The sequence below is a fragment of the Callorhinus ursinus genome, unplaced genomic scaffold, assembly GCF_003265705.2.
Source record: "Callorhinus ursinus isolate GAN/ISIS: 27379988/994484 unplaced genomic scaffold, GSC_fseal_2.0 scaffold3, whole genome shotgun sequence".
Taxonomy (NCBI): domain Eukaryota; kingdom Metazoa; phylum Chordata; class Mammalia; order Carnivora; family Otariidae; genus Callorhinus; species Callorhinus ursinus.
In genome coordinates, this window is record NW_027397065.1 from 65,110,425 (window position 1) to 65,136,950 (window position 26,526).

Here is a 26,526-nt window from a genome sequence, read left to right on the forward strand (position 1 = left end):
AGAGAGCTCCTCACACCCCTTTGGCCTTGTGCAACATTTTGGAGCCCCTCAGTGCCATAACCACTGTCTATATCAGACATTCATCCCCAAGATTATGGCTCACAAACATATTATGAGAACTTAAGATGGAGGGTTCTGCACATTTATTCACAAGACATGGTATAGGGAAAAGAATTCTGACTTTCAAAGAAACACAAATAGATTCTGATGCACATCTCTATTGAGAAGCAGTTTTGAGATGAACTCTTCATTATTAGCACTTGTTTTAGTTTTCTCTAAATAAGAGTGAGATGAGCACATAGGAACTGGAAATACTGAGATGGGTGGTCCATCATTGCCTACTTTAGAGGATTTCTTGTGAAATTGAGGAGAAAGGACATACAGTGTAAGTTTGATGACTGCCACATGATGCCAATAAAAGTGTTAGCCTTCAGATAAGAGGGAAATGAATGGGCAGTGAAAGGGAAAGCATGGGATCTGGAGAATGAGAGATAGAGACAGAGATAGTAAATCATATAAACAGAAAGAGAGTGACACTGGGAGAAAGTAATAGTGAGATAACAGACATAAGAGGAGCAAAGGGGGAGACAGAGTGGGTAGATAAGGATGGATGGACGGATGGATGGATGGATGGATGGACGGATGGTTGGACGGATGGATGGATGGATGGATGGACGGATGGATGGATGGATGGATGGATGGATGGAAGAAAATGCTGTGCTTAGTACTATTCTCAGCAGCTGTCCCTGGGGTCTGAGTCTTAGATGGATCAATTTAGAGGAATCTCTGTATGGAGACAAGACCAGAATTTTGTATCTTGGGGAATATGTGCCCTTGAGTGTGCCCTAAGCTAATTCAGCAAATTCATTTTCTCCAACATACTTTAAGATCCCTTTGTATTTTTTTCTGCCCTTGATACTTTCAAAAGATGTTCTGAAAATTTTCACCCTGAAATATTCTACTTTGTTCCTGATTTGCAACAGCTCACCCACGGATCCGTCTCTTTGTCACTCATGGTGGATTGAATAGCATAATGGAGGCCATCCAACATGGTGTACCCATGGTAGGGATTCCTGTCCTTGGAGAACAGGCTGAAAACCTGGTCCGAGTAGAAGCCAAAAAGTTTGGTGTGTCTATCCAGTTAAAGCAGGTTAAGGCAAAGACATTAGCTCTGAAGATGAAGGAAGTCATAGAAGACAAGAGGTATGGAGCTCTCCGGGCTTGTGTTCACTTAGGCTGAATGAAGACATCCAACACAAAGGGCACTGTGTGCCACTTTTTTTGCCATAAAAGCTGAAGCTTCCAAGATGTGGAATAGTATGTATGCGATGCTAACGGCTGACTTGTTTACTCTGAGAGCAAGTCTAGGCAATTCAGATTAGATGTTGAGAACAATTTCTCCGTAAGAGTTGTGAGGACTCTGACCTACTTACATAGGGTCTGTGACAGGTCTTATATTTTGGGACTACTGATAGTAGAATTACACTGAGTAGGAGGTCACCTTCCTGTCCCCCAATATGCCACAGTGTTTCCTGCCTCAGACGGTTTATCAGTGCTGCTTCCTAGGATATCCTTCCCTTCTCTTCACAGACCTAGCTCCTTCATACAGTTGGACTCATCTCCAACGTCCTCCCCTCAGAGAGGCAGGAGGTCTTTGTGTGACAGTCTTAAATGTGCTCCCCTCTCCCACCCTCTTCAATCATAATTCATTTTTCCTTCTTAACACTTCTCAGGATCATTAACTAACCCATTTCTTTCTTTTTAAATTTATTGTTTGTCCCCTAGAAAGTAGAGAGTCAGCTCCCTTGGACAGCCCAGTGTGTCTCTTGTTTTCCCCTGTGTTCCCAGGGCATAGTACAGGGCCTGCCACAAAAGTAAGTTGGGATGAATTTCTGTTAAGTGAGTCAATAAAAGGGCCCATGTTCTCTTATGTAAATTGCCATCCAGCAAAATGATGAGATAACCATGATGGACCGAATATCTTATTAGGGTCCCAAGGACATTTACCTTGAATCGGGTGTATGTTACATCCCATATATTCCTGTACACTTTTTCCTTTATCATACCGTAAGTGTCCTTCGGTAAAGACTTGTCCTTACAGCTTAGTCACCTTTTTATAATTTAACACTTTTAGCCCTAGGCATGGATCTTTGCATGGAAAGACCAGCTAGAACTTTTCAATGGGACCCAGTTAGTCTGTGACAAGGCCAAGCTAACCACTTTTCTTGAAACTGAGTCTTTTGTCATACGGATGAAAATGTGCGTGTGTGATATGAGGTCTCTAAGGCTTCTGAGAGCACATGAGTGACACCCTGCCTCTGTCTCTGCCAACAGGTACAAGTCAGCAGCAGTGGCCGCCAGCATCATCAGGCGCTCCCACCCCCTGACCCCTGCTCAGAGGCTGGTGGGCTGGATCGACCACATCCTCCAGACCGGGGGTGCGGCACACCTCAAGCCCCACGGCCTGCAGCAGCCGTGGCATGAGCGGTACCTGCTGGACATCTTCTTGTTCCTGCTGCTGGTCACTCTGGGCACCCTGTGGCTCTGTGGGAAGCTGCTGGGCATGGTGGCCAGGTGGCTGTGTGGGGCCAGGAAGCTGAAGAAGGCCTGATGGAGGTGCATCCATGATGGGTGTTTGGGGAGCCACTGGTTGTAGAAGGCTTTCCCCAGCATAGGACACCCCTGGTGGTACTTGAGGGTGGTGCAGAAATATATCCTCACTGTTTCTGCCTCTGTTTGGAAATTCTTATGAAGTAATCTTGGATTATTTTTTCAAATTGTGGTAAAATATATATTTTGTAAAGCTTACTATTTAGCCAGTAATTGTACAGTCAGTGGCATTGAGCACATTGACATTATCATGGAAATATCACCACCACCCATTCCAGAACAATTTTCATCTTTCCAAACTCAAACGCCATGCTGATCAAACAGTAATTCCTCATATCCCTGCTCCCACCACCAGCCCCACACCCTGGCAACCCCAGTTCTACTTCTGTGTCTATGAATTTGATCTCGGCTTCTTGACTTGCCTCTGCTCAGGGGTCTCCTCACTCAGACCCAAACCTTCAGGAGACAGCCCCACCATCCTCCCTACTCTGTCTCTAGACACAGGGCCATGCTTACTTCATCCTCGGTGTCTGACACCTCTCAGTCTCTCTGCCCCTTCTCACATTTCATGATATGACATAAGATATTGGCCAGTACTTCCATGTTGGGTTTTCCTCTTGTATCTCTTTCTCACCTCACCTCCAAGCTCAGGAAGTCTGGTCTCCACCCTGCAGCTAGACAGGGATGACCCTCCCAGGACTCCACCTGGGTTCTCTGTGCTGAATCCCCTCCTGTGTAGAGTACCTCCTTTGCTGGTCAGACATGGAGCCTGCCTTTGGGTCACAGCTAATGCTGTGGTTTTCACTTCTCACAGTTCCCTTCTCAAGATTGCCCCTCTTAAAATATAGTTATGAAAACCTCACTTGAAGATCCCGGACCTCCCTATGAAGCTCTGGAAACTTAGGTCCTGTGATAACAACAGTTCCCAGGACTTTATTGATTTAGGAAACATCCGTCTGCTCCCCAAATATGGCACAGAATATCCCTCTATGTATAGGAATTGCATTCAGTTCCTCACAAAATACACTCAAAAACATGTGCCTTAACCACCAGGGTATTTATATGTTTGGTGTTTGATTCTCTGAAAAAGGCTGTGTAGCCCCTGCCTCCCCCTTTTTTTGCACTTTTCTGTCTCCTTTACTAGACAGCAGGCTCCCTCTCTGGTAGGTTCCTTGTCTAATATGTTTTACCTTCCTATGATTGTGCCATCATATTTGATTTTGTGTTTTCATGTGGAATTCAATGTATCCTTAAATGTTTCAAATGTACGGTATCTTGTATATGAAACATAGTGAATAATACAGTAGATATATGGAATGGCCCCAGACGCCAGAATTTTTAATTGCTCAATTCGAAGTTGTGACCACATGTTGAAATAATTCAAATGGAGGATGCTACTACAAAAAAATCCCTGCAGAAGTGGAAAGAGGCCCACCCTTGCCAATGTCAGGATAAGATTTTTCTGGGTAGAAGGCAGAGCTGGGGTCAGGTGTCTACTGAGTTCTGTGAGTTCTCTTGCTGCAGTGTCACCTAGAGCCACAAGCATGTCCCATGAGGGTGTGTGTGTGTGTGTGTGTGTGTGTGTGTGTGTGTAATTCAAGGCCTTATTTCTGCAATTCTTATGAAATCTTTGAAATTGGTCTCTGGTAATAGTTCCTTGAAAGGCAGACCTGAAGCTTTCTCTGTGTTGTCATTAGAATAAATAGCCAAGATTTTTTTCTCATAACCAACAAAGGGACCAAGGGATGGGGCTTCCAGCTGATGACTCTTATTCCCACTCCCACCATGTCATCCTCCCTGAAGAGTTATAACTCAGGGAGGCCAACTCTGTGCCTGCTGCTTCCCTAGGCTCCACCTCCATCCAGGGAATCTGATCCAAGGCAGCCAGTGAGCGGAGATGATGCCTCCACTCTCATGCCATTGAAACCTTCTCCATTGGGCAGACTGTCAGCATGGCCTTGATGGTATGGACATATGATCTCATCATTCCCTGGTTCAGATCCTTTGTTGGCTCTCACTGCATGGAATACAAGCCCTCTGTGATTTGTTTCTGGCTACCACTCCCAAGTGTATCTTGAAAACTCTGAAATAGACCCACACGGACATCTTCAGTTGATTCATGAAGAAGGTACACAGACAAGTCATTGGGAAAAGAAAAATCTCTTCAGCAAATTGTACTGGAACAACTGATATCTGAATGGCCTTTGATTTTTTTTCTTTAATAACATACACAAAAAGACACTGACTGTTAGTGCATACCATACAGAAAAATGAACTCAAAGTGTATCATCACCCTACATGTGAACACTGACTATGAACATTCTAAAGGAAAGTCAGTATAGTCTTGTGGTAGTACAGATTTATTGTTCAGATCACACAAGCTCAAATCATAAAATACATTGATAAATTGGATTTTATCAAGATGAAAAACTTTCACTCTTCTAAAGACATGCATAAGAAGACAAAAATATCAGTCATCAACTGGGAAAAAATATTGTAGCACATTTCTCAGACAAAGAACTTGTATTTAGGATATCTAAACAAATCTTACAACCAACATAAAAATGAGCAAAAAGTTTTGAGCAGACACTTCTCAAAAGAAGACGTGCAAAGGGCCAATAATCACATGAAAAATTACAATGAATCATGGAACACTACATCAAAAACTAATGATGTACTGTATGGTGACTAACATAACATAATAAAATTCAATTAAATTAAAAAAAGAAAAATTCCTCGACGCATTAGTCATTAGAGAAATGAAAAATAAAACCAGAGTATCATAGCACACCTACTAGAATGACTAAAATTAAAAAGACTGATCATACGAATAGTTAGCAGGAAGACAGAGCTACTGGGACTCATACTCATTCCATTGCTGAGTCGGGTGTGAAAATGGTGCAGGCACACAGGAAAATTGCTCTGCAGTTTCTCAGTTCAGCACACACTTGCCACATGACCCAGCCATTCCACTTCTAGGTGTTTACTCAAGTTAATGAAAGTCTATGTCTACTTGGAAATCTGTACAAGAATGTTCATAACAGCTTTATTTATAGTAACTCCCAGACTAAGAAAAAACTACACGCTCATCAATAGGTGAATGGAGTAACATTTGTATGATATCCATATAAGGGATGCAGCTTGTTGTCTGCAAATTATACTTTAAAATTGATTTGAAAATCTCTATGTGTGAGATGTGTTTTTCAGTGTCACTCTGTGGAGTCCCTTAAAATGTAGTATTCATGAATTATTGTTGCATTTGAATATAATTAGAAGCGCAAATACGTTTTAATAATTTCTAAAGTGATAGAGCTAGCACAGTTTTGAAGAGAGAAGGGATAGTGTGTATAAGAATTGGAGGTACTTCTTGAAGAATCAGAGGACTGATGGTAAACAGACTAAGGGATCAGGTTCATATATCAAACTTAATCCAAATTTATTTTGTGAGTGGGACCTGGAGTGGTTCCAGAATTGTAACCTAAAATAACACAATTGAGAAGTGATAAACACAGGCAAAATATTTAATTTGTTGATCTTTAATTGGCCTGAAATATGACACAGAGTAAGTATCTACATACAAAATACATGTATTTGGAGCTACATTTTAAGATTCTGAAATGAAGTTCAATTTGTCATTTATGTTTTCCTTCATTATGTAATGATTCTTCTGCTTATCTGCTTCTACATTAGCACCAACTACGATCATGTATTGGTTCCTACAGTAAATGCTCTTATGGATGTGCTTTCCCCCCATGTCAATCTTCTGTTGTTTGGTTTATCACATCCTAATTGCAGGCTACTGTGAGATGGTTATTTGTTTAAATGTCAACCAATTATCCTTGAAAAAGGAGGTAAATGGAATACTTGTATTAAGCAAACTTCTACTTAGTCCAAGGAACTATTTCTAGATTTCATATTTTGAATGTCCTTAATATGAGTGCATTTTACCCAGTTCAACAATTTGACTCAGCCAACATTGACTGATTTCCTGTTTGTACAGGGCATCCTGCTGGGTGCTGTGGAAGATGCAAAGATGATCCAGAGTATGCTGGTCCTCTCATGTGGCTTCCCGCAGTCTTACTGATGAATTAATTGAAAGTTAATATCTATCCGATATTCGCAGTGCGTCTTGTCTCACTGGTTAGTTTAGTTTAGTAATTTCACTTAGTGAAAATGAAATGATACAGCTTAGTACCTTGAGGTCAGCTGCAGTAAGGAGGCATGTTTTTGGATGAAAAGCTAACGGTGTGTGGGGAAGACACTCAGAACTATCCTGAAGTGGAGGTGGGTCGCACATCAAGTACCTTGCCAGTGTCAATAGCTTTTTACTGCTTGGTGGGTGTCATGTACCATAGAGAAGGGCCTTCTGAAAACAGCATTTATCCTAAAAGAGAGACAAAGGACTTATTTTGCAAGTGGCCCCTTTTTGTTCCTCAAACCACACTCCGATGGAAATTCCTTCAACCAAGGCAAATCTTTATTAAAATCCACAGAGAATACACCTCTTTGATCTCCAGGGCCAGGGTGAGAAGTGAACAAGACAAATATAATGTCCTCTGTAGAGATTATAGAAATCAATGGCCACACTCGTCTGAGAATCCACGTAATGTACAATGCAGAAGAGAATGTGGAACTCCAGCCTTCATCATTAGAGTTCTAGTTTTTTGGACTACTTCATGACAGAAGGGAGAGAAAGGGTGGAAATGATGAGGTCGGGTGGATGTCAGGGGTACAAGAATGAAGGAGAGCGTGAGTTAGGCGCTCTTTTCTAAACGGGACACGAGACTGCTTCTAATGTGGCAAATTCATTGCTAAGGAACAAGTGTAAAAAGAGAAGTGAGAAGAAGGAGGAGAAGAAAGGAGAAAAGACAGCAAGGGCGGAAACAGTACGGAATGGCATCCTGCCAGTGTGAACTTGTGCAGAAGGAGAGGACTTTGAATCACTTAGAATTACACGTGGCATCCTGTGTGTGGAGGTTTTAAGCCTCACCTGAGAGATAATGAGACACCCTAGCAAGATGCCATCTGGAGGCAACAGAGGGCAGGAAGGATTGCGTAATGGAGTAAGGCAATTTGCTGAACATTATTTATTTATTTATTTATTTATTTATTTATTTATTTATTTATTGCTGAACATTATTTTATACAACCAAGAGGCAATTTTTGATGTCCTTGAAACCAAACAATCCCCAGCTACACTTCCTGCTGGCTTCCTTCCCCGGGAAACTGCTTGGGCTTTCACAGCCACCGCATTTCCTAGGCAACAAAAGTGTAAACTTGAGAGAAGGCGGGGCCAGGGTAGGGATTGACAGTGAGCTAAGCCAATCAGGCTGTGACTCTGCTTCAGTGAGTCCAAACTGTGCAATCGGCGCCAGGAGGGCGGCCAGCAAGACCGCGGAGGAAGGTGGCTGGGTAGAGGCCAAGGGGGATGGTAGGGGCTGAGTCCTCCCAGACACAGACCTGGGGAGAGCGTCCGTAGTTTCACTTCCCAGCAACTGGTGGCAGCAGGTTGGCATTTAAGGTAAATCAATGTTTTTGATCTATTATATTGACCACTTTGTTTAGTTTTAGCGAAACAAAGAAAGAGAAGACTGAAAGGTGTTACTTTCTAAAGAGAAAACCAGCAGTTGATGAGTTCTTGGTTGTCAGTCTAAGGAGGAAAGCGCGTGGTTCTGGGAGAGGATTTGCCATCTCTGTGAAGAAATGCTCAGATAAAAAGGTACAGAAATCAATTTTATTCTGTAAAGGGGAAGGAAATAAACATCACTGAGCAGTCACTATGTACAGAGTACCGAAGTGTGAAGTGTTTGGGTGAATTGCTTCCACTAGCTTGTATGACCATTGAAAACACCGAACTTCAAGAAGATGAAATATCTCCAACTCATAATACAATTAAGAGACTGAGCTTTGATTCAGACCTTGGTTCTTCCGACATTGGAAGATGTGGTATTTCTGCCATACCCTGCTGAACTAACCACTTAGATTATAAAAACAAAAACAAAAACAGAATTCATATTAAAGTGGGCTGGACAGAGCTTGCTAAAAATTGTAGAGCTGATTTGACTGATCACAAAATTGAGAAGGACCTTATTAAATAGCAGTACCATTTATCTTGCCTTTAGTCTGGGGTGTAGTTAAATCATACTAAGTAGATGAAATTGTTTCCTGTTTTTAGAGCTCTTATTTTTCTTTTTTTAACCAAAATCTTATCACTACAGAAATGTCTTTATTTTGTAACTATGCATCTTAAATATTGAGGTTTAAATTGTGGACATTAATTTCTATTTATATTCAAATAACAATGATCTACTAACAATAGCAATGATCAATTCCAGTAGCAATCTAGTAGCATCCTGCTAAGTGCTGATGATATGACAGGAGACAAAAAGTTTACAGCCTTTGCCCTTAAGAATCTCCTAGTCTAGTGGGAGAGGCAGTTCTGAAAGCAAAGAGTTGCATCATGATTCAACATGGACACTGTTTGGGTTTTGCACAGATTATACAAAGAAAGATGCAAGCTGTTTCACTCTGGTGAGAGTAGTTATGTGAGGCTTCACCATAGTGACTCTACAAGGAAGAACAGGACTTCTCTAGGCCAACAAGTGAGGGAAGGTATTCCTTAACGTGGGATGGCATGTATAAAGGCACAGGGACAGAAAACCATAGGGTGTTTGGGGAATGTGAGTGGGTATAAATGCAGAATGGATTTTAAAGGGGTGGAGAAATACTAGAAACAAGGCCGGAGAGACAGGCAGGGCCAGTGTATACCTCAAATGCTAAGATGTTTGCTGTTTACCTGCACACAATGGGGAGCCACCAAAGGGTTTTTTAGAGTGTGAAGTTCAGATTTCCAATTTTTAAAGATTGCTTTGACAGTTATCTGGAGGATGGTTGGAGGGGAGGAAGACTAGAGACAAGGAATCAGCTAAGAGGTAACTGCAATAGTGGAAATGGGAGGTGACCAGGTCTTGGACTAAGGTGGTATCCATGGCAATGGAGGTGAGGGAGGGAACAGAGAGGCAAGGCGTGTCAAGGTGGTGAAAGTCTACAGGACTTGGCTGCTGATTCCATGTAGAGTGTGAGGAGGAGTCTAAGGTAATGACCTGGGGAAATGGTGGTATGATTTCCTGAGGCAAGGAATAAGAGGAAAAGATAATGAACTTGGTTCTGGAGCATTAAACTTGAGGTGTCTGTAGATCATTGAAGTGCACACATTTTGTGGGAAATTTGAAATCTGACTCTGAAGCTAGCACAGTGCATGAGTTAAAATAAAGATTTGGGAGTCATCATTCTGTCAGTGGATGTGGCTGAAATGGCCATGGGATGGCATGAGAGCATGATGAGGATAAAAGGTCAAATCCTGGGAAACAGCAGCATTTTAAAAAGCAGGCAGAGGGGGCGCCTAGGTGGCTCAGATGGTTAAGCGTCTGCCTTCGGCTCAGGTCATGATCCCAGGGTCCTGGGATCGAGTCCCGCATCGGGCTCCCTGCTCCTTGGGAGCCTGCTTCTCCCTCTGCTTCTCTCTCTCTCTCCCCCTCTGTCTCTCATGAATAAATAAATTAAAAAAAAAAAAAAGCAGGCAGAGGACAAGGGAGAGGCAAAATAGGTCAGACCTGAGAGGAAGGGAGACAGAGGAAAGTAGATGCATAGACACTGAGAGAGAAGTTTCAAGAAGGAAGAATGATCAATAGCGTCAACTGCTGGGCAAAGTGAAATAGAAACTAGAAGTGACAGTTGAAGTTGGCAGTCAGGTTGGCAGTGCTTCTGAGAGGATGCTCCGTGGAGACCAGACCGCAGTGGACTGAAGTAGGAATGGGATGTGGGAAAGTGGAGAAGTGTGAGACTCCTTCAGGTAGTTGGGCTCTGCAGGGAGAGAGCTAGAGGCGGTCTAGGGTGGAGGGGCCGCTGCAGATTCATGAACTAAAAAGAGGAGCTGGTGGAGGGGAGGAAAGGGGCAGAACTGATGGCTGAGGGTTGAAGAGGGGTGGGAATTTGTGTTGTAGGTGGAGATTATCCTTAGATGGGAGGCGATTTTCCCTTCCTTCGGGGGAGGGAGGACGAAGTCAGTCTATACCTTTATAGACTTGGGGCAGGTGATGTGAGTGAGTTCATCCCCAGTTTTACTGTGATTTTCAAGACAAGGTGTGGAGGAGAGTGGCATAGGTTGAGAAGATTGAAAGAGCAATCTAGTCAATGTCAAACTAATATTTCAGGCTTTGTGGGCCAGGTCTCTGCAGCAACTATTGAACTTTGCTGTTGTAGCATGAAAGCAGCCACAGATAACACATAAACAAATGTGTGTGGCTATTTTCCAATAAAACTTTATTTACAAAACTAGGTGGAGGGGCAAATTTGGCCCATGGGCTGTGGTTTGATGTCCCCAGGTCTAGACCATTTTAGGTTATGTAGGCTTAAACGCAAGGTCTTCTCGATAACTGCCCAGAGAAAGGTGGATCTTAGTTTCTTTGGGGGAACAGAGGTTGAGAGACCAGAAGTCATCAATGTGCTAACTTCTGATTCCATGATTCACATCTCCTCCATCAGGGTGATCTGCTTACTTCGCATGATGTTGTGGAATAAACTGATCTGGATGTGCTCACACACTTTCTAGAAGGACTCTATTTCTTCTGCCAACTGTGGCAGAAATTGCCAGTTGCCAGTTTCCTCTTCTTTATAAACACAACCTGAAGGATGGCAAAGTACCCAGCCCAAAATTAGGTTTCTCAGCTGTCTTTATCTGTTCGGGCTGTTCTAGACAAATACCACAGACTGGTTAGCTTATAAAAACAAAAATGTATTTCTCATAATTCTGCGGGCTAGGAATCCAAGACCAAGACATCAGCATGGTTGGGCCCTCTACCTGGTATAGAGCCATCACCTTCGCTCTGCTGTTTAGGTGGTAGAAGGGGCAAGGGATTTCTCCAGAGCCTCCTTTATGAGGCACTGATCCCGTTCATGAAGATGCTACCCTCATGATTTAAGTCCCTCCCAAATTCCCCACCTCCTTAATACTGGGAGTTAGGACTTCAACTTATGAATTTTGGAAGGGTATGAACATTCAGACCATAGCACCAGCCTCCTTTGTGGGACTGGCCAATGAGATTTCAGTGGAAGGAGTTGGGCAGAGTCCTGTGGGAGCCATTAAGGAGGGATGACTCAGCTACCAAGTACACTCTTCTCGTCCTCACTCTTCTCTGCTGCCTGGGGTGTGGATGCAATGGTGGGAACAGCTATGGTTCTTTTGTAACTGGAGGCAACCTTGAGGATAAAAACAACAGTAAGGTAGAAAGATCATAGTTTCTTGGGACATGGACTCTCTGAAATGCCTCCAAACTTCTTTACATGAGAGGAAAATAAACCTCTATCATTTTCAGAGACAGTTACCTGTTTCTGTTATGAGTAGTTGGACACAATTCCTATCTGATATGCCAGTCTACACTGCTGCTGTCACTCTGACATTGGATTTCTATCCATCAACACTTCTTGGTTTTCTGGAAGTATGGGTTAAGAGCCTGCAAGATGCAAATAATTGGCTGGATTTCTAAGTGGCAATAAAATAAACATTATATAGACAAATGACTCCAAAGGAAGCATTATAAGTGACAATAAAATAGTTACTAAGTAAGTTATTTTGTTTCTAATGTTGCAAAAATACAAATGGTAGTCAGACCTTTACTCCCATCTAAAAGTAGTGGGAGATAATACAGTTGGGGTTTGTCTTCACAGTGGGTTTGAAATCACTGAGGTCAAAGTCTCACAGTACCTGTAAAGTGGGATATTGGAATGTTGCCTGGTCACTAAAACCAGGGAGTTTGAAACAAAAGTTTTATTTTTCTTTTGTATTATTATTATTATTATTATTGTTTGCATTTTGTACATAAATCCAGTCAAATCTTTGTTTACTTTTGTGTAGCTTAAATCTTTTCTTACTCTGCTTCCTTAAGATCTTTCATGTAGCATGATGCCTGACCAGAATAGATTGCAAGCAATTTCCCGGTAAAACCCCCAGAGACTCAAGGCAGAGCAAGATGGAGAAGGAGACAGCAAGGAGAGTGTTATTACGCTGCCTCCTGCCTCCAGAGATTCCCAGGGGATGCTCATTATAAGGATCTCATAACCCTGGGGCCTCTGTGCTTTAGTAAACCTGGTATCACATTGTGTTAGTTATATGGGTCCTTGAATATAAGGCTAAACAGTATTTCTCACTCTCCTTTGTAGCCAAAAATGCTGCAGAGGTTGCTAAATGCTGAAAAAATTCCACGGAGAGAACAGATTATAATGGAGTTACATTATCTCCCTTCCCACTTCTCAGGGGGAGCTTCTCTCCTCACACTGGATTGCTAGTTATTTTACCCAGGTAAAGGTCAATATCTAGGGTCAATCCAAGCACAAAAGCACAAATAAGCTTTTGCCAATCATATCAGTTTGAAATACTTTGGGCTGTAACTGAGAACCTGACCAATAGTGTGTTAAGCAAATAGGTTCCTCATGACAGGGGTGTGGAGTTAGGCAGTTGCTGACTTGGTTCAGCAGCACAGTGATATTAGGACTACAAGTTGGTATCCTCTGTGATTCCCTTGGGTTTTTCCTCATGACTGCAGAAAGGCTGCCACGTCTCTAGACATTGCATTCTTGTTCAAGGCAGGAAGTGGCAAACAAGATGGAAGAGTTCTCCCAGAATCCTCAGTACTTTTAGTTGAGTCTCTGGCCAGAACTCATTCACGTGGCCACCCAACTGAAAGAGGAATGCAGCAGTCACAGGAGATTGGAATGACCTTAGAATAAACCAGTTGCAATGTTTGGATGTAGTTCAAATTCAACAAAGTTAAAACTACTCTGAGGAATGGAAACTCCTGGAAGGGACCTTGGTTGCCTCATTCGTTACTATTGTGTGGCACATAACAGGTGTTCAATAAACATATGTTGACTTCAGGACCAGGACTAGGGTGAGGCAAAGTAGGCACCTAGGGCACAATATTTAAGGAGGCACTGACTCTTAGGCTTGGGCAAGTGCAAGGTTGACATTTGCACAGTCCTGAGATTGAGGGCCTCCTTAAACATTGCACCCTAGCCACCTACCTTACTGAGCCTGAATCCCAGCCCTGGTTGAATTAATAAAATGAAATTTCAAGCAGATGTATGAAGTAGACACTTTACAACACTGATATTTATAAAACATTATTCTCAAATCATGCCATATCATAAACAGTAACATGAGGACTTAAATCACATCCCAAAGATCAGCAGAAAGAATAAAAGACTATGATTGAGCAGACATGGGCTCTAGAGAAACGTGCCTGTGGACAACAGCTAAAGCGTGAAATTTACACATCTTGAGAAAATGTATTTTGGCACAGAGAGAACCCAATAAGATGCCAGACTTCAGTGACATCTCATTTCCAGTGTGCTAATGTCGTTAAAGTATGGATTACACACTGTCATACTTCAGATCTACGTGGAAGTTAGCAATCCAAACAAAACCCAGCTCTTTCTTCTATTCATATGCTGTGGAAAAATTTTAAAAATAATTTGTGGGAAAAGAGTAAATATAATGGAAGATAATCAGCGCAGTAGCTTTGAATTTAGATTTCAGAAAAAAAACGAAAACCCAACACCTTGTACATCACTCTACGAACTGAGCAAGGACCCTGAGGCAGGAGGGAGGGGGGTGTGTTTAGGACCCTCCTGTGGCCTGGCTTTGCTCTGCTCTGCTCCCCCCTTCCCTCCCCTGCAGTGAAAGCCTTCCAGCCCTCCTAGGCAGTGGCTTCCTTGAAGCTTTTGCTTTCCTTCTCATTTCACGGACCTTCGCTGAATTCCCAAAGCAATGTATGAGCCCCGTGATGTCGCTGTTGAATGTGGGGACAGGCAGAGCACAGTCAGGTGTCAGAGCTAACTCTGCCACTGCCTCTGGCACTTTCTCGGGCCAGTGAGCCGGGTTCTCTGGGTCAGTGCCGACTTCCTGGCATAGGGCGGCAATATTTGATAGAACCTGCCACTTGAGGCCTTGTGCTCGCGCACGTAAAACATTGAGCCTCGGGCATGGCCCCAGGAGCGGTTAGAATTGCGGTTACTACCACTTCTTTTCATGCCTGAATTTTTTTAAAATTTAATTTTATTATGTTATGTTAATCACCATACATTACGTCATTAGCTTGTGATGTAGTGTTCCATGATTCATTGTTTGCGTATAACACCCAGTGCTCCGTTCAGTACGTGCCCTCCTTAATACCCGTCACCAGGCTAACCCCCCTCCCCTCTAGAACCCTCAGTTTGTTTATCCTGGGTTATGTTATAATCTTTCCTCTAGCCCCTCCCCTCAAGGTCTCACTCCTGCCACTAGAGGGACCTTGTAGCTCCTGTTGCGTATATTCTCAAACTCTGGGGCACATTAAAACCCTCTGAAGGGCGTCTGGGTGGCTCAGTCAGCTAAGTGTCTGACTCTCCATCTCAGCTCAGGGTCTTGATTGCAGGGCCGTGAATTTGAGCTCCCTGTTGAGCCCCGAGCCAATCCCTGCACTCACACCTAGAGATTCTAACTTCCTGTGCTTGGGGTGGGGCATGGACATTTATTTTCCAACACCACCTCTAATGCTCTCATTGTCCCTGATGTTCCTAGTTCTTTCTCTCCAGCAGGGCTGCTCAGCCTCGGGCATTCTGGACTGGAGGGTTCTTGGTTGTCAAGGGCCACCCTGTGCATTGTAGGATGTTTAGCAGCATCTCTAGCTTCTTTCTACTTGCTAGGTGCCGGTAGCACCCCCAGACCCCTGTTGTGACAACCAAACATGTCTCCAAACATTGTCAAATATCCCCTGGGGATGGGGAGGGAGGGCAGGGTGGGTGAAATCATACCTGGCTGGTAGCACAGCTCTATAATACCGCCTGAAGAATTAGCACAGCCCCTTGCTAGTAGCTAGAGATGCTAAGGATCTGGTTAGCTGAATTGAGCTCAGATGGGTTCAATGAAGGATCCCCCCCTGGATGTCAACAACACTGACTCACACCTGTGATTATACTGGGGTGGGGGTGTGGGTTCCCAGGACTCTACTGCAGAAACCATGTCTTTCCTCAAATCTTCTGAGTCTTTCATTTCAGTCTCAGAGGGGACACCTCCTAGCCACCTGCTAGGCTATTCTGAGCCCTGGGATCTAATTTACTCCAGAGGAGCATTTTCTAAGGGAAACTCTTGAGGAACTACAGGCTTTTGCCATCTATCCCATAGCAGTAACTTGTTTATCGAATGGACTGGATGGAGTCAGTAGAGATGGCTTAATATTTCCCAACCATTGCCTTCAAACACCATCTGTTGTATGTCTCACCCCACCCCTGGATGACATTTCAATTATCAGAAGATGCACTGAGTCTAAATCAAAATCTGAGTCTTACATCCCATTCCCAAGTAGAGAAAGGCTTAGAGACCCCCGCATGTCCTCCCTCCCCATGGGGATGGCCCTTAGGCGCCGGGTCAAGCTTGAGCTGGAAGATGGGGAAAGGTTTGGCTTGAGAGAAGGCCAGTATGTCTTTGACCTCCTAAGAATGAGTTTGAAGCTCTACAGTTTAAGCCGCCGCTACCTACTTGTGACATTGCCTTGCTCTTTTCTTTTCTCTAAATAGAAGAATGTTTAAAATCACACGGAGCTACTATATAGCAACTCTGGGTCCCTTGCTATTGAAATGGTTAGTGTAATGGCGCAGGTGTTTAACAGTTACAGAAATGCCTAAAAATGTTTTTAAGGCAAAACTCACGACACGGCCCGGGCTTGATGGCCTTCAGAGGCAGGAGAAGTCTTTGGAAAGACTGGATGGTTACTGTTTTCACAGGGCCGGGCTTTGTGCGACCTCCTCACGGGGAGGTTCCCTCACTGTATACCCTGTCCCCCTGCCTCAGCACCCCAAGCAGTGGGGGTGCAAGGAGGACTGTCCAGGCAAAACCAGGTCCTATCATCGTGGCGCACGCCCATCCCTGCCCAGCCAGGCGAGGCCAAACTGCTTTCCCTCCTCCTCTTGGGCACACCGCCCACCTCCCCTCTGCTCCCTCTACATGTTTCCCTAATTCTGTCTTCCCCTCCAACTCTTACAGGCTAACTCTCCCCTTCTCTGAAGTTTGTCTGACCTGACTAAACCTGCTTCGGCTCCCTCTGCATCTTCACGCAACCACCCTTTTTGTGAAAGAGGAAAACCAGAAGTGTAATGTCACGGAAAACAAAGAGGGTAGTGTGCTTTAGAGGGTGGAGTGAAACGTTTCCTTCGGGTATTGCATCAAAGAGGATGTGGAAGATCTTGGTGCTTTCTCTTTATGGATGTCTGGATAAATGATTCCTGGGGCTGTCGCTTTGGCTTTTAAGATTCACGTCAGTGTGCAGGTTGTTGGATGTAGTCTCATGAGAGAGAGAGACCTAACTCAACTTATGGCCACGAGCAAGATGTAATTCAGCTTATTACCACAAGAGAGCACCAAAGACCACAACCTGGGGCTTAACGCCGTTCCAAGGTTCAGTGAGTTTCAATCTGTCTCTGAACTCAGCCAAGAAGACTTTTCAGTGAGACTCATGAAGAGACAGACCTCCATGCCATTTTGCTTTTCCACATCCTGCCTCACAATGCTTCTTTTGAAATCCAAGCAGAGCGTTTTGGCAGTGGCCGGCAGCTGTGCCCCAGGACGGTGGGATGAGGAAGCCTTAACTAGCTCCCGTGTGAGGAGACCTGGTAAGCCTTGTAGCAAAGTCTCTTTTGGCTTTGCTGCTGGTGGCTCCTCCCGGCCTGTGCCCCACATCTCCAGGTCTCTGCCTCTTGCTCCTCATCCGGGGGGGTGGGTGGGGTGGGTGGGGGCGGGGAGCAGTAAGCCCGAGCTCTGGCGGCCACCGCCGAGCCCTCCCTCTCCTCCACACATTCAGATCTCTTTTCCTTTCTCCGTCCCCGCTGCCAATATCTCCCCCAGTCAGCGGGACCTCTCACCTGGCTGTCCCCAGTCTGGGCCACCTTCCCGCCCATTGTCCACACTGAATCAGAGGGCTTTTTGACAACCCAACTGTCACTCCCTCTTTGAAGCCCTTTGTGGTCTCCTGTTGCTCTCAGTACAGGATCCAAACTGCCCAGCATGTGTCCCAGGCTCCTTGTGATCTGCTGCCTGCTTACCTGCCCAGGGTTCTCTTTCTCCAAATCTCCCCTTCCCATGTCCGCCCCCCATCCCAACAACGGCTTCATCTCACCACCCGCCCACCATGCGGCAATCCTGCCAGAACACTTGCATGTCCGTAATTATACCACTTTCTCTTTCGCTTGGGCCTTGGCACTTGGGAAATGCACAGTGCCCTTCCTTCTTCCGTCCCCCACGACCCTAGCCTGGATAACCACTCTTTCCTTTAGGATTAAAGCTTAGACATCACCTCCTCTGAGAAGTCTTCAGAGAGCTCCGCTCCAAGGCAGGTTAGCCACCCTCTTCTGATTTGCGGTGGCTGAGTAGTGGGTTGCTCTCTCCCCACCTCCTCTGGAAACACTGTGTTTCTTATGCCTTCCCCAGTCTAACCCAGTGACCCGCTCTAAACTAAGCCCTTTATAAACATTTGTTGGAGAAGTGCGCAGATGCGGTGCCAACACCAGGTGGCGCTGCGGCCACGTGCCTGGGGAGGGCATCCTCTCCTGGCCCAGCCCTGGGCGGGCTGGACCGCCTCTGCTGTCATCCGGCGGGCTCCTAGAGGCTCAGGGAGGGTCTTCTGCAGTCAAGGGACGCTTAATGCCGTGCGGTGATGTCGGTGACGCACGTTTGGGGACAGACTCTTGCCCAGGTGCCTGGAGCCTTAATGCACACCCCGGAAGCCCAGGGTGTCACCCTTCTTCGCCCAAACCCTTCCCTGTTGTGCTTTCTTTGAAACCCCCAGTTCTTACCAAACTTTGTTTCCTGTCCTGCTTAACCATGGGACTTCAGTGGTTAATCTTCAATCAAATTTAAGATTCTACGCTATTCAAGGGCTTGCTTCTCAGAGTCATCCTTCCTCTCTGACACTTGTGACTTGAAAACAGCACACAGAACATACTAGCTGTTTGTCCATGAACTGGGTAACTTAAGTGATGAAAGCGAATGGTCAACATGGGCGTTTCAAGAATCATGACAGGAGAGAATGGACTTCTTCTTCCTGAATATACCAAAGTCACCTCCAGAGGTCACCATGTGCGTGGTCACTGTGTAGGGTCGGCCGCGGGAGCTAGAACCCACAGGATGCTTTCCTGGACTCTGCCCTGCTCTCCTGTGGGTGGGTGGGTCGAACTGTGCTTTGAGATTCTTTTGTCTTATTTCACAAACGTGGTGAAGTACAAAGAGCTCTGCTTGAACGTCAGAAGGTCTACGTTTGGGTGTCAGCTAGGACGTTGGAGCAAGTTGTTTTCCCAGCTTATGCCTTAGTTCCCCAGTCTGCTGGGGGAGGAGGGGCTCGGGGCCATCTCACTGTCCTAACGGGGGGTGTGAATTCCTGGGAGCCACACCGACGGTGCCCCACTTGCTTTATTTGTGAAATAGAAATCATAGCTGTAAATACTCATAGGGCTTTTTTTTTTCTTAAATTAAGATGAAATTTACATAACATGAAATCAGTCATTTAAAAATATACCGTACATTTGTAATGTTGTGGAACCACCACCTGTATCAGGTTCCAAAACATTTTCATCACCCCCCACCCCCCCAAAAAAACTCCATACCTGTTACACAATCACTCCCCATTGCCGCCTTCCCCCAGGCCTTGGCCACAACCAGTCTGTGTTCCCTCTCTGTGCGTTCGACTGTTCTGGATGTTTCCTATAAATGGAATCATACAGTATACGACATTTTGTGTCTGGCTTCTTTCACCTAGCATGATGGTTTTGAGGCTCGTTCACATTGTAGCGTGGTGTTCATACCTCAGTGCTTTCTATAACGGAATGATATTCTGTTATTTGGCTTTACTTTCTTGCCTCTGTGCATATGCAGTTTCTTCTCTCATTAGTGGCTTTGTCCTGCTCTCTGCCTGTTGCATTGCCACTCACCCCTCAAGGCCCAGATCTGAGGTCACTTCCCCAATTCCCATGGCTCTCTGCTGAGGCACTAATCTTGTACTTTTCTCACTCTACCCTAAAAACCCATGTGTAGATCCCCTTCTCCACCTGCTAGTGAAATCTGGGCTCCCGAGGAACAGGGACAGACCTTAGTCCATCCTTGGGTTCCTAGCACCTAGCAGAATCTGACCAACAGTATCTACCCAACAGATAGTTGTTGAATTAGTGAATGAGTCGATTCTTCTCCCATGGGTCAAGTTTACACTGATTACACAGAAGGACCAGGCAGGAGCGTGGGAACAGTAGAGGATAATGCAGTGTTAATATGATCCCAAACCTGGGTCCACATGGAAGTAGTGCATCTGAAAACTTGGTGGCCTTGGACAAGCAGAACCACAGTCTGTCCATCTGTTCATCTGCGGATGGACATTTGGGCTGTTCCTGCCTTTTGGCTACTGTGAGGAATGCTGTTGCGAACATGATGCATGTGTATTTGTTTGAGTTTCTGTTGTCAATTCCGCTCCTAAGGTGTTTGTGAGGACGGGGCACGCACTTACCACGTAGTGGGGGCACAATAAACATTGGCGATTGATGTTCTTAATTTTATCTTGAAGGTGTGTAAAAAGAGCCCCACATGGGTTCTTTCTCATGCTGTCTCTGACACACATGGGAGCCAGGTCTCACTTCTCCCCATTACTGGTTTTTAGCCTATGTGTCTCTCCGTTCCCTGCCTGCCTACTGTTGCTGGTGTGGCAAACCAGAACGGGGAAGGCAGGGTGCAAAAGGCAGGGGGCGAGTAGTGGAAATGAGGATGTGGAGGTGAGTGGCGGGGGACAACCACTGGGCAGGTAGCGCTGAGCGAGGGGGAAGGAGCAGACCCTGAGGCGGGTTTAAGAATGAGGAGGGCAGGGGCGCCTGGGTGGCTCAGTCGGTTGGGTCACTGCCTTCGGCTCAGGTCATGATCCTGAAGTCCTGGGATCAAGTCCCACATCGGGCTCCCTGCTCAGCAGGGAGTCTGCTTCTCCCTCTGACCCTCCCTCCTCTCATGTGCTCTCTCTCTCTCTCTCTCTCATTCTCTCCCTCAAATAAATAAGTAAAAATCTAAAAAAAGAAAAAAAAAGAAAAAAAAGAACGAGGAGGGCACATGATTGCTGATTGCTTCCATTCCAGCTCCTGTGGTGAGAGGACAGGTGGGGTGAGGCCAGGGCCAGTGCCACTAGCAGCCCAAGGTCAAGGCTAGGAAGTGCTTGTATTGGAGAGGGTTCTGACTGTGGCTGAAGCCTTCCATGGGGGTGGTGTTAGGGCTGGAAGCTGGGATCAAGTTCCAGGAGTTGTCAGCTTGACATCAGGTGACAAAATAGTAACGGGAAAACGCAGGTTTTAAGAAAGCTAATGCTGCCAGGAAGACAGGTGATTTTGGGCCATGGGTGAGATTGTTGGATGAGTTTGAACACTGTACAGGCCCGCTAGGAGCGGAGAGGGAGGTCTCCAAAAGTGTGGCGGGTGGCCATCTGGAATTCTGGTAAACCTGTGCCGTCGGTGCTGGAGGAAGCGAGGGAGGATCCACCCAGCTTTGGGCAGAGCAGTTTCTTCTTGATGTGGAATGAAGCAGCCAAGACCTAACAGACAAAGGCCTCCTTCTTGCCCTGGTGTCCAAGAGAACTGAGAAGAATTACTCCCAGTTGCATTCGTGTCGTGGGAATCAGAATGCAGATCAAGAAGGAGGGAACCTATAAGTCGGCTCTTGGGAGGTACGGTAGGAAATGAGGCAGATGAGCATTCCTATCCCTGACTTATCTATTCTGGTCTCAGGTTTCAGTCTGAGATTCCCTCTCTCTAAAGTTAAATAATGACATCTTTGTGGGGAGAACTCACAGCTTGTATTGGAGAGGAATAGCCTCAGAGAGCATGAATCTGAGGGTTGTTATTCCTGCTGAAAAGAATCCGCTCCTGGTGTGGCCCTCAGGAGAAGTGCCAGCACTTGGCCAGGGAGGGGGAGGCCCTTGAGCCAAGGGCAGGTCCATTCCAACACCATCCTTTCTGCACTTAAATGCTGTGTCTGCCTACCCCTCAACTGTCTTGCTCCTTCATTCACAACTCACATTAAGACAAGTAATTTCTAGAATCCCTCATTTACTGGGTCAGTGAGCTCATAGGAGGATTAGTTCTTTTTGGAACAGGGAGGAAGTGAAAGATCGTTTAATCCAATCCTTTCACTTGACAGAGGAAGAGAAACCAGAGGCCCAGAGACTTACTCACATGTCACTGGGAGTGGGTTGGAGTCTGGACTAGAACCTGGGTCTCCAGGCCCCCAAGCCCAGAGTGTTTTCCACTGTCCTGCAGGTTCTGGAAACCCAAGCTCACTGCAGGAGTTTGTATCTGGCTCAGGGACCTCTCAGGAGGGAGCTGCCCTTTACCCACCCTCTCCTATTTCTGAATATTTAAGACACAAAAGCCAAACTGTAGACAAAAAAAGATATTATATCTATTTGTCAGGAGAGAGAGAGTGTCTGTTTACCATTTTCTGTCTTAAGAATCCAGGTATCAACGAACACTGACCTGTTAAAACCTGCTAGTTATGGGCAGGAGTTATGAAGGCCCAGCGTGGAGAATCTCAGTCAAGACAGAAACAATAAAAATTAATGTTTAGACCAAAGAAGAGAATACTAAATGTGGTGTCAAAGAGAATATGTAGAATGCTAAATACAAGAATAAAGCCTAGAAGGGTGGCTCAAAAAGGATAGTACAGGGAAGTGGGACTTTTCATTTTATGGCAGGAGGAGGGTTTCGGCAAGATGAAAGTATATCTGGGAAAGGCTGTTTATTTATAACTGTTGTCCAGGCTGGAGAAGTCAGATGTCCGCAGGACTAGATAAGTAAGCAAGAAATACACCAGGCACATAGTTGGTCTAGCCAAAAGTTGGAAATTCTGGGAGGTTCGAGGCTTTTCCTGGGGAAGTGGATGAGAGTGTTTTCCTTCTGGGAAGAGGCTGCTGACCCCTTGGCCCAGCCAGAAGCAGGTGATGAGGCTCGAGCTCTGCTAAGATGCTGTGAATTCTCCTCTCAGATGGCAGGGACAGCTCGCCACGATCGAGAGATGGCAATCCAGGCCAAGAAAAAGCTCACCACGGCCACCGACCCCATTGAAAGACTCCGACTGCAGTGCCTGGCCAGGGGCTCTGCAGGCATCAAAGGACTTGGCAGGTAAGATCCAGGCCAGGGGGTAGCAGGGGGACGAAGTAAAGGGGCAGAACACAGGCAGGTGAGGCTATTACCCGCTCTATGACCTTGAGCAAGTCTTGGCCTCCTCGGGTCTCCGTTCCCTAGTTGTAAAATGCACTTTGGAAGAAGTGATCTCTGAAGTCCCTTGTGACAATTTTTAGGTCTTCGTCGCAGATTCAGCAAGGCTGTGTCTGCGACAAGAAGAGTACAGCTACTGGGACAGCTGGAGGTGAAGGGAGAGGCATGCCCAGGTCCCGGAGACATCCAGCAGGGCAGGGAGAGAGACACTCCCAGCAGCTGTGACAACAGCGGCGGGTGTGGAAGAGGGAGGAGGTTGTTCTCAGGCAGTCTGGTCTTGCTCACCTCTGGGGCGGCCATGGGAGAGAATCCCACTGCAGTGAATATCCCCCCCCAGCTCGATAAGGCCTGTCCTCGGACCCTCTGATAGCGTGAGAAGTCCTCAAGACCAGGAAATCCAAGGGGAAAGAGACTGTTAGCCTCCAGTGGTCAGATCCTGTGCCTTATCTCTCTCCCCATTTTTTTAAAGATTTTATTTATTTATTTATTCATTTATTTACTCGAGAGAGAGTCCAAGCGGTGGGCAGGGGGTGGGGGGAGAGCGGGGGAGGGAAAGGGACAAGCAGACTCTGCACTGAGTGCAGAGCCCAACGCAGGGCTCGATCATCCCACCGCCCTGAGATCATGACCGAGCCAAAATCAAGAGTCAGACACTTAACTAGCTTATCTAAATTCCCATTTCAACAGTGATACACCTAGCTTCCACTATCTGCCATCTGTTTACTTAATTGTTCAATTCCAGTATACCTTACAGCATATCAGAATTGTTAACTCAAATCTCCATGGGCAATATCTTTATCAACCAGAGTTCAGTGCTTATGTGTGGTTCCTTGCCCCTTGGTCCTACAGACTCTACCCATTTCCACAGGTACTTAAGTCAGCATACCCCACCCCCACCTTCAGTGAGATTGTTTCAAACTTTTGTCATACAGTTAGGTTCTCTTATCACTGTCTGCTTAAGTTAAATTCTCCTGACCTCCTAAATAATTTTTTGAAAATCTGTACACATTAAAATGGGTTTACTCTTTGTACTATAAAGTTCTGTGGGGGTCCCTGGGTGGCTCAGTTGGTTAAGTGACTGCCTTCGGCTCAGGTCATGATCCTGGAGTCCCGGGATCGAGTCCCGCATCGGGCTCCCTGCTGAGCAGGGAGTCTGCTTCTCCCTCTGACCCTCCCCCCTCTCATGCTCTCTATCTCATTCTCTCTCTCAAATAAATAAATAAAAAAAATCTTTAAAAAAAATAAAAATAAAAAAAATAAAGTTCTGTGGGCATTAGCAAGTGCATAGGGTCATGTATCCACCATTATAAAATCATACAGAATAGTTTAAGTGCCCTAAAAATCCCCTGTGCTCTGCCTATTCTCTTCTCCCCTTCCCCTTGTCTTTTTACTGTCTCTATAACTTTGCCTTTTTCAGAATGTGATAGAATTAGAATCACATAGTACGTCTTATTTTATGAGATGCTGGGAAGAGGCTCTCCAATTTTGGAAGGAGGGTAGAGAACAGAATCTAGGGCTTCTGCATTTTACTTTGAAAAACCTTGAAAGTGGTTTATTTTTAAATCTTTATCCTTACACCTTGTTCTCTGTTTTTTTTTTTTCTTTCTCTCTTTGTGTGTATGTGTGTATTTTCTTTAGAGTGTTTCGAATTATGGATGACAATAATAACCGAACCCTTGACTTCAAAGAATTTGTGAAAGGGCTAAATGATTATGCCGTGGTCATGGAAAAGGAAGAGGCAGAAGAGCTCTTCCGGAGGTTTGATAAAGATGGAAATGGAACAATAGACTTCAATGAATTTCTTCTTACGTTAAGAGTAAGTGGCCTCATGAATCAGTGTATCTGCTGAGTTTGGCTTTCACATGGTTTGGGTTGGCTATTTTGAGGTTTTGTTTTCAGAAGTTGTCAGTGTACTGTAGAGGAGGTGGGAAGGAGACTGATAACAGGTTTAGGGACTTTTTGGAGTAATTGTCATGAATGTTGTTTAACAAACATTTGTTAAAATGTTTGTTAACAAACAAACGTGCAGACCATTTCATGCAACCCTGAGAGGAAGCAGCTATTTCATGATGTATGGTACAAAACAAGCTCATTTACTTGTGTTGTCTGTGTGTCTATTGTTTTCTATTTACCTAGCCTCCCATGTCTAGAGCCAGAAAAGAGGTAATTATGCAAGCTTTTAGGAAGTTAGACAAGACTGGAGACGGAGTTATAACAATTGAAGATCTTCGTGAGGTATATAACGCAAAACACCACCCTAAGTATCAGAATGGAGAATGGACCGAGGAACAAGTATTCAGGAAATTTCTGGATAACTTTGATTCACCCTATGACAAAGACGGATTGGTAAGTACAGGAGCTTAAGTGGAATTTCTTTTGTCAAATTTGTAATTGTAATTAGGAAATAGGTCCAAAGCCTTAAGAAATACGTATAACATATTCTTTATAAATAGAGGTAAAATATTTCCTCAGAGACTATCTAGAAAGTTGGGAGAGAAAGTGATAAGATATATGTGTGCACAATATATTGGTAAGGGATCCACATACAGCTAAACACCCATCGTCTGGAGAATGTGATATTTTGATTTAACACTCTGTTTCATGGTTACCATACTTAGCCAGCCACATTCCAATGTACTAGACTACAACAAAGCCTATTGAACTTCAAAATGAAACCATAATTTAATTTTTTGGAATATGATTCACAAGGTGTTTCAGGAGGTGGCAGTGCTTTTCACACTCATCCTCACAACATTGTCATCACATTTTGCTGTGTAGGAATGCCATTTAAGGGAGGCTTTCAGTGAAGGGAATGTCAGGGAACAGAATTTACTTTGATTTCCTCTATAGTGGGCTTTGAGATTAACTTGCATTTCGAAACTACAATGAACTTAAGAACAAAAGTCACAACCCCACCTCCATTAACTGGTATCTTCAAGTTACAAATGCATAGCTTGGTAGGGTAAGGCGTTGTATCTCTGCGACTGTGTCCAGGCTGAGATGGCTTTTGTCAACAGCCGTGATTGGACTTTTGAACTTGGCCCCAGTTCAGCTGTTAAGTGTCTTAGAGGCTCTGATGATGGGGAAGGGAGTGTTCTCCTTGGCTGACAGTCAGAGCAGCAGAACCCTGGGGACGGTTCTTCCTTACTCCCCTGTGTCACACAGGTTGGAGTAGTAGGGCATTGGGCAGGAAGAAAAGATGGCAATGATGTGAATAGGAAACAAGGCTTCCCCTCCTGAAGGGAATTTCCCCCAACTTTTCTATGAAACTTCATGGTGAGTCTTATTAGCAAGGGGTTAGGGGACTAGGAAGGCAAACTTTTATTTCCTTCCTGCTGACATTTTCCTGCTGGGGATGGACAAATACCCTTCTTTTTAGTTGAGGTGATTACAGAGGTGGATTAAAAGAAAGGGGGGGGGGCTCTAGATTCTGTAGGGCAGCCTAATACTTAGGGACAGAAATAACAGAACTGAACCATATGTTTTCTTCCAACATTGCTGGCCTTTGATCTCTGAAATGGCAGTGGAAAAATAGTCAACTGCCATTTCCCCCAAATTAGCCCACCTCTACATGCGATCCCAGCGTGTACTTGC

General features: G+C 45.1%; 2 protein-coding genes and 1 long non-coding RNA gene across 19 annotated transcripts in view; 2 read left to right on the forward strand and 1 right to left on the reverse strand.

The window, feature by feature from the left end:
* Positions 1 to 5,309, forward strand: part of LOC112820287 (UDP-glucuronosyltransferase 3A1-like) — a 35,767-nt gene extending 30,458 nt beyond the window's left edge. For both annotated transcript variants that reach the window (XM_025867396.2, XM_073891007.1), the window contains exons 6-7: positions 984 to 1,203; positions 2,335 to 5,309. In XM_025867396.2, the coding sequence (XP_025723181.1) occupies positions 984 to 1,203; positions 2,335 to 2,611 (497 nt within the window). In that variant the 3' untranslated portion in view covers positions 2,612 to 5,309. The remainder of the gene's footprint in view (positions 1 to 983; positions 1,204 to 2,334) is intronic.
* A 2,618-nt stretch (positions 5,310 to 7,927) lies between these two features.
* The window catches only part of CAPSL (calcyphosine like), a 29,444-nt gene continuing 10,845 nt past the window's right edge, over positions 7,928 to 26,526 (forward strand). For 11 of the 16 annotated variants that reach the window (XR_012377613.1, XR_012377614.1, XM_073891012.1 and 8 more), the window contains exons 1-4: positions 8,007 to 8,131; positions 22,700 to 22,836; positions 24,571 to 24,748; positions 25,069 to 25,278. Coding sequence is in view for 14 of the 16 variants with exons in the window: in XM_073891012.1 (XP_073747113.1) it covers positions 22,700 to 22,836; positions 24,571 to 24,748; positions 25,069 to 25,278 (525 nt within the window). In the remaining 2 variants the exon portion in view is untranslated. Of the gene's footprint in view, positions 8,132 to 8,175; positions 8,330 to 17,128; positions 17,314 to 22,699; positions 22,837 to 24,570; positions 24,749 to 25,068; positions 25,279 to 26,526 lie in introns of those variants that run through there. The other 5 variants (XM_073891009.1, XM_073891008.1, XM_025867399.2 and 2 more) reach the window with 5 other exon arrangements.
* LOC141372400 (uncharacterized) lies at positions 10,709 to 18,131 on the reverse strand. The gene is made up of 3 exons (XR_012377615.1): positions 17,994 to 18,131; positions 11,995 to 12,122; positions 10,709 to 11,294 (listed from the first exon to the last, which is right to left on the reverse strand). It is a non-coding gene; the product is annotated as an uncharacterized lncRNA (long non-coding RNA).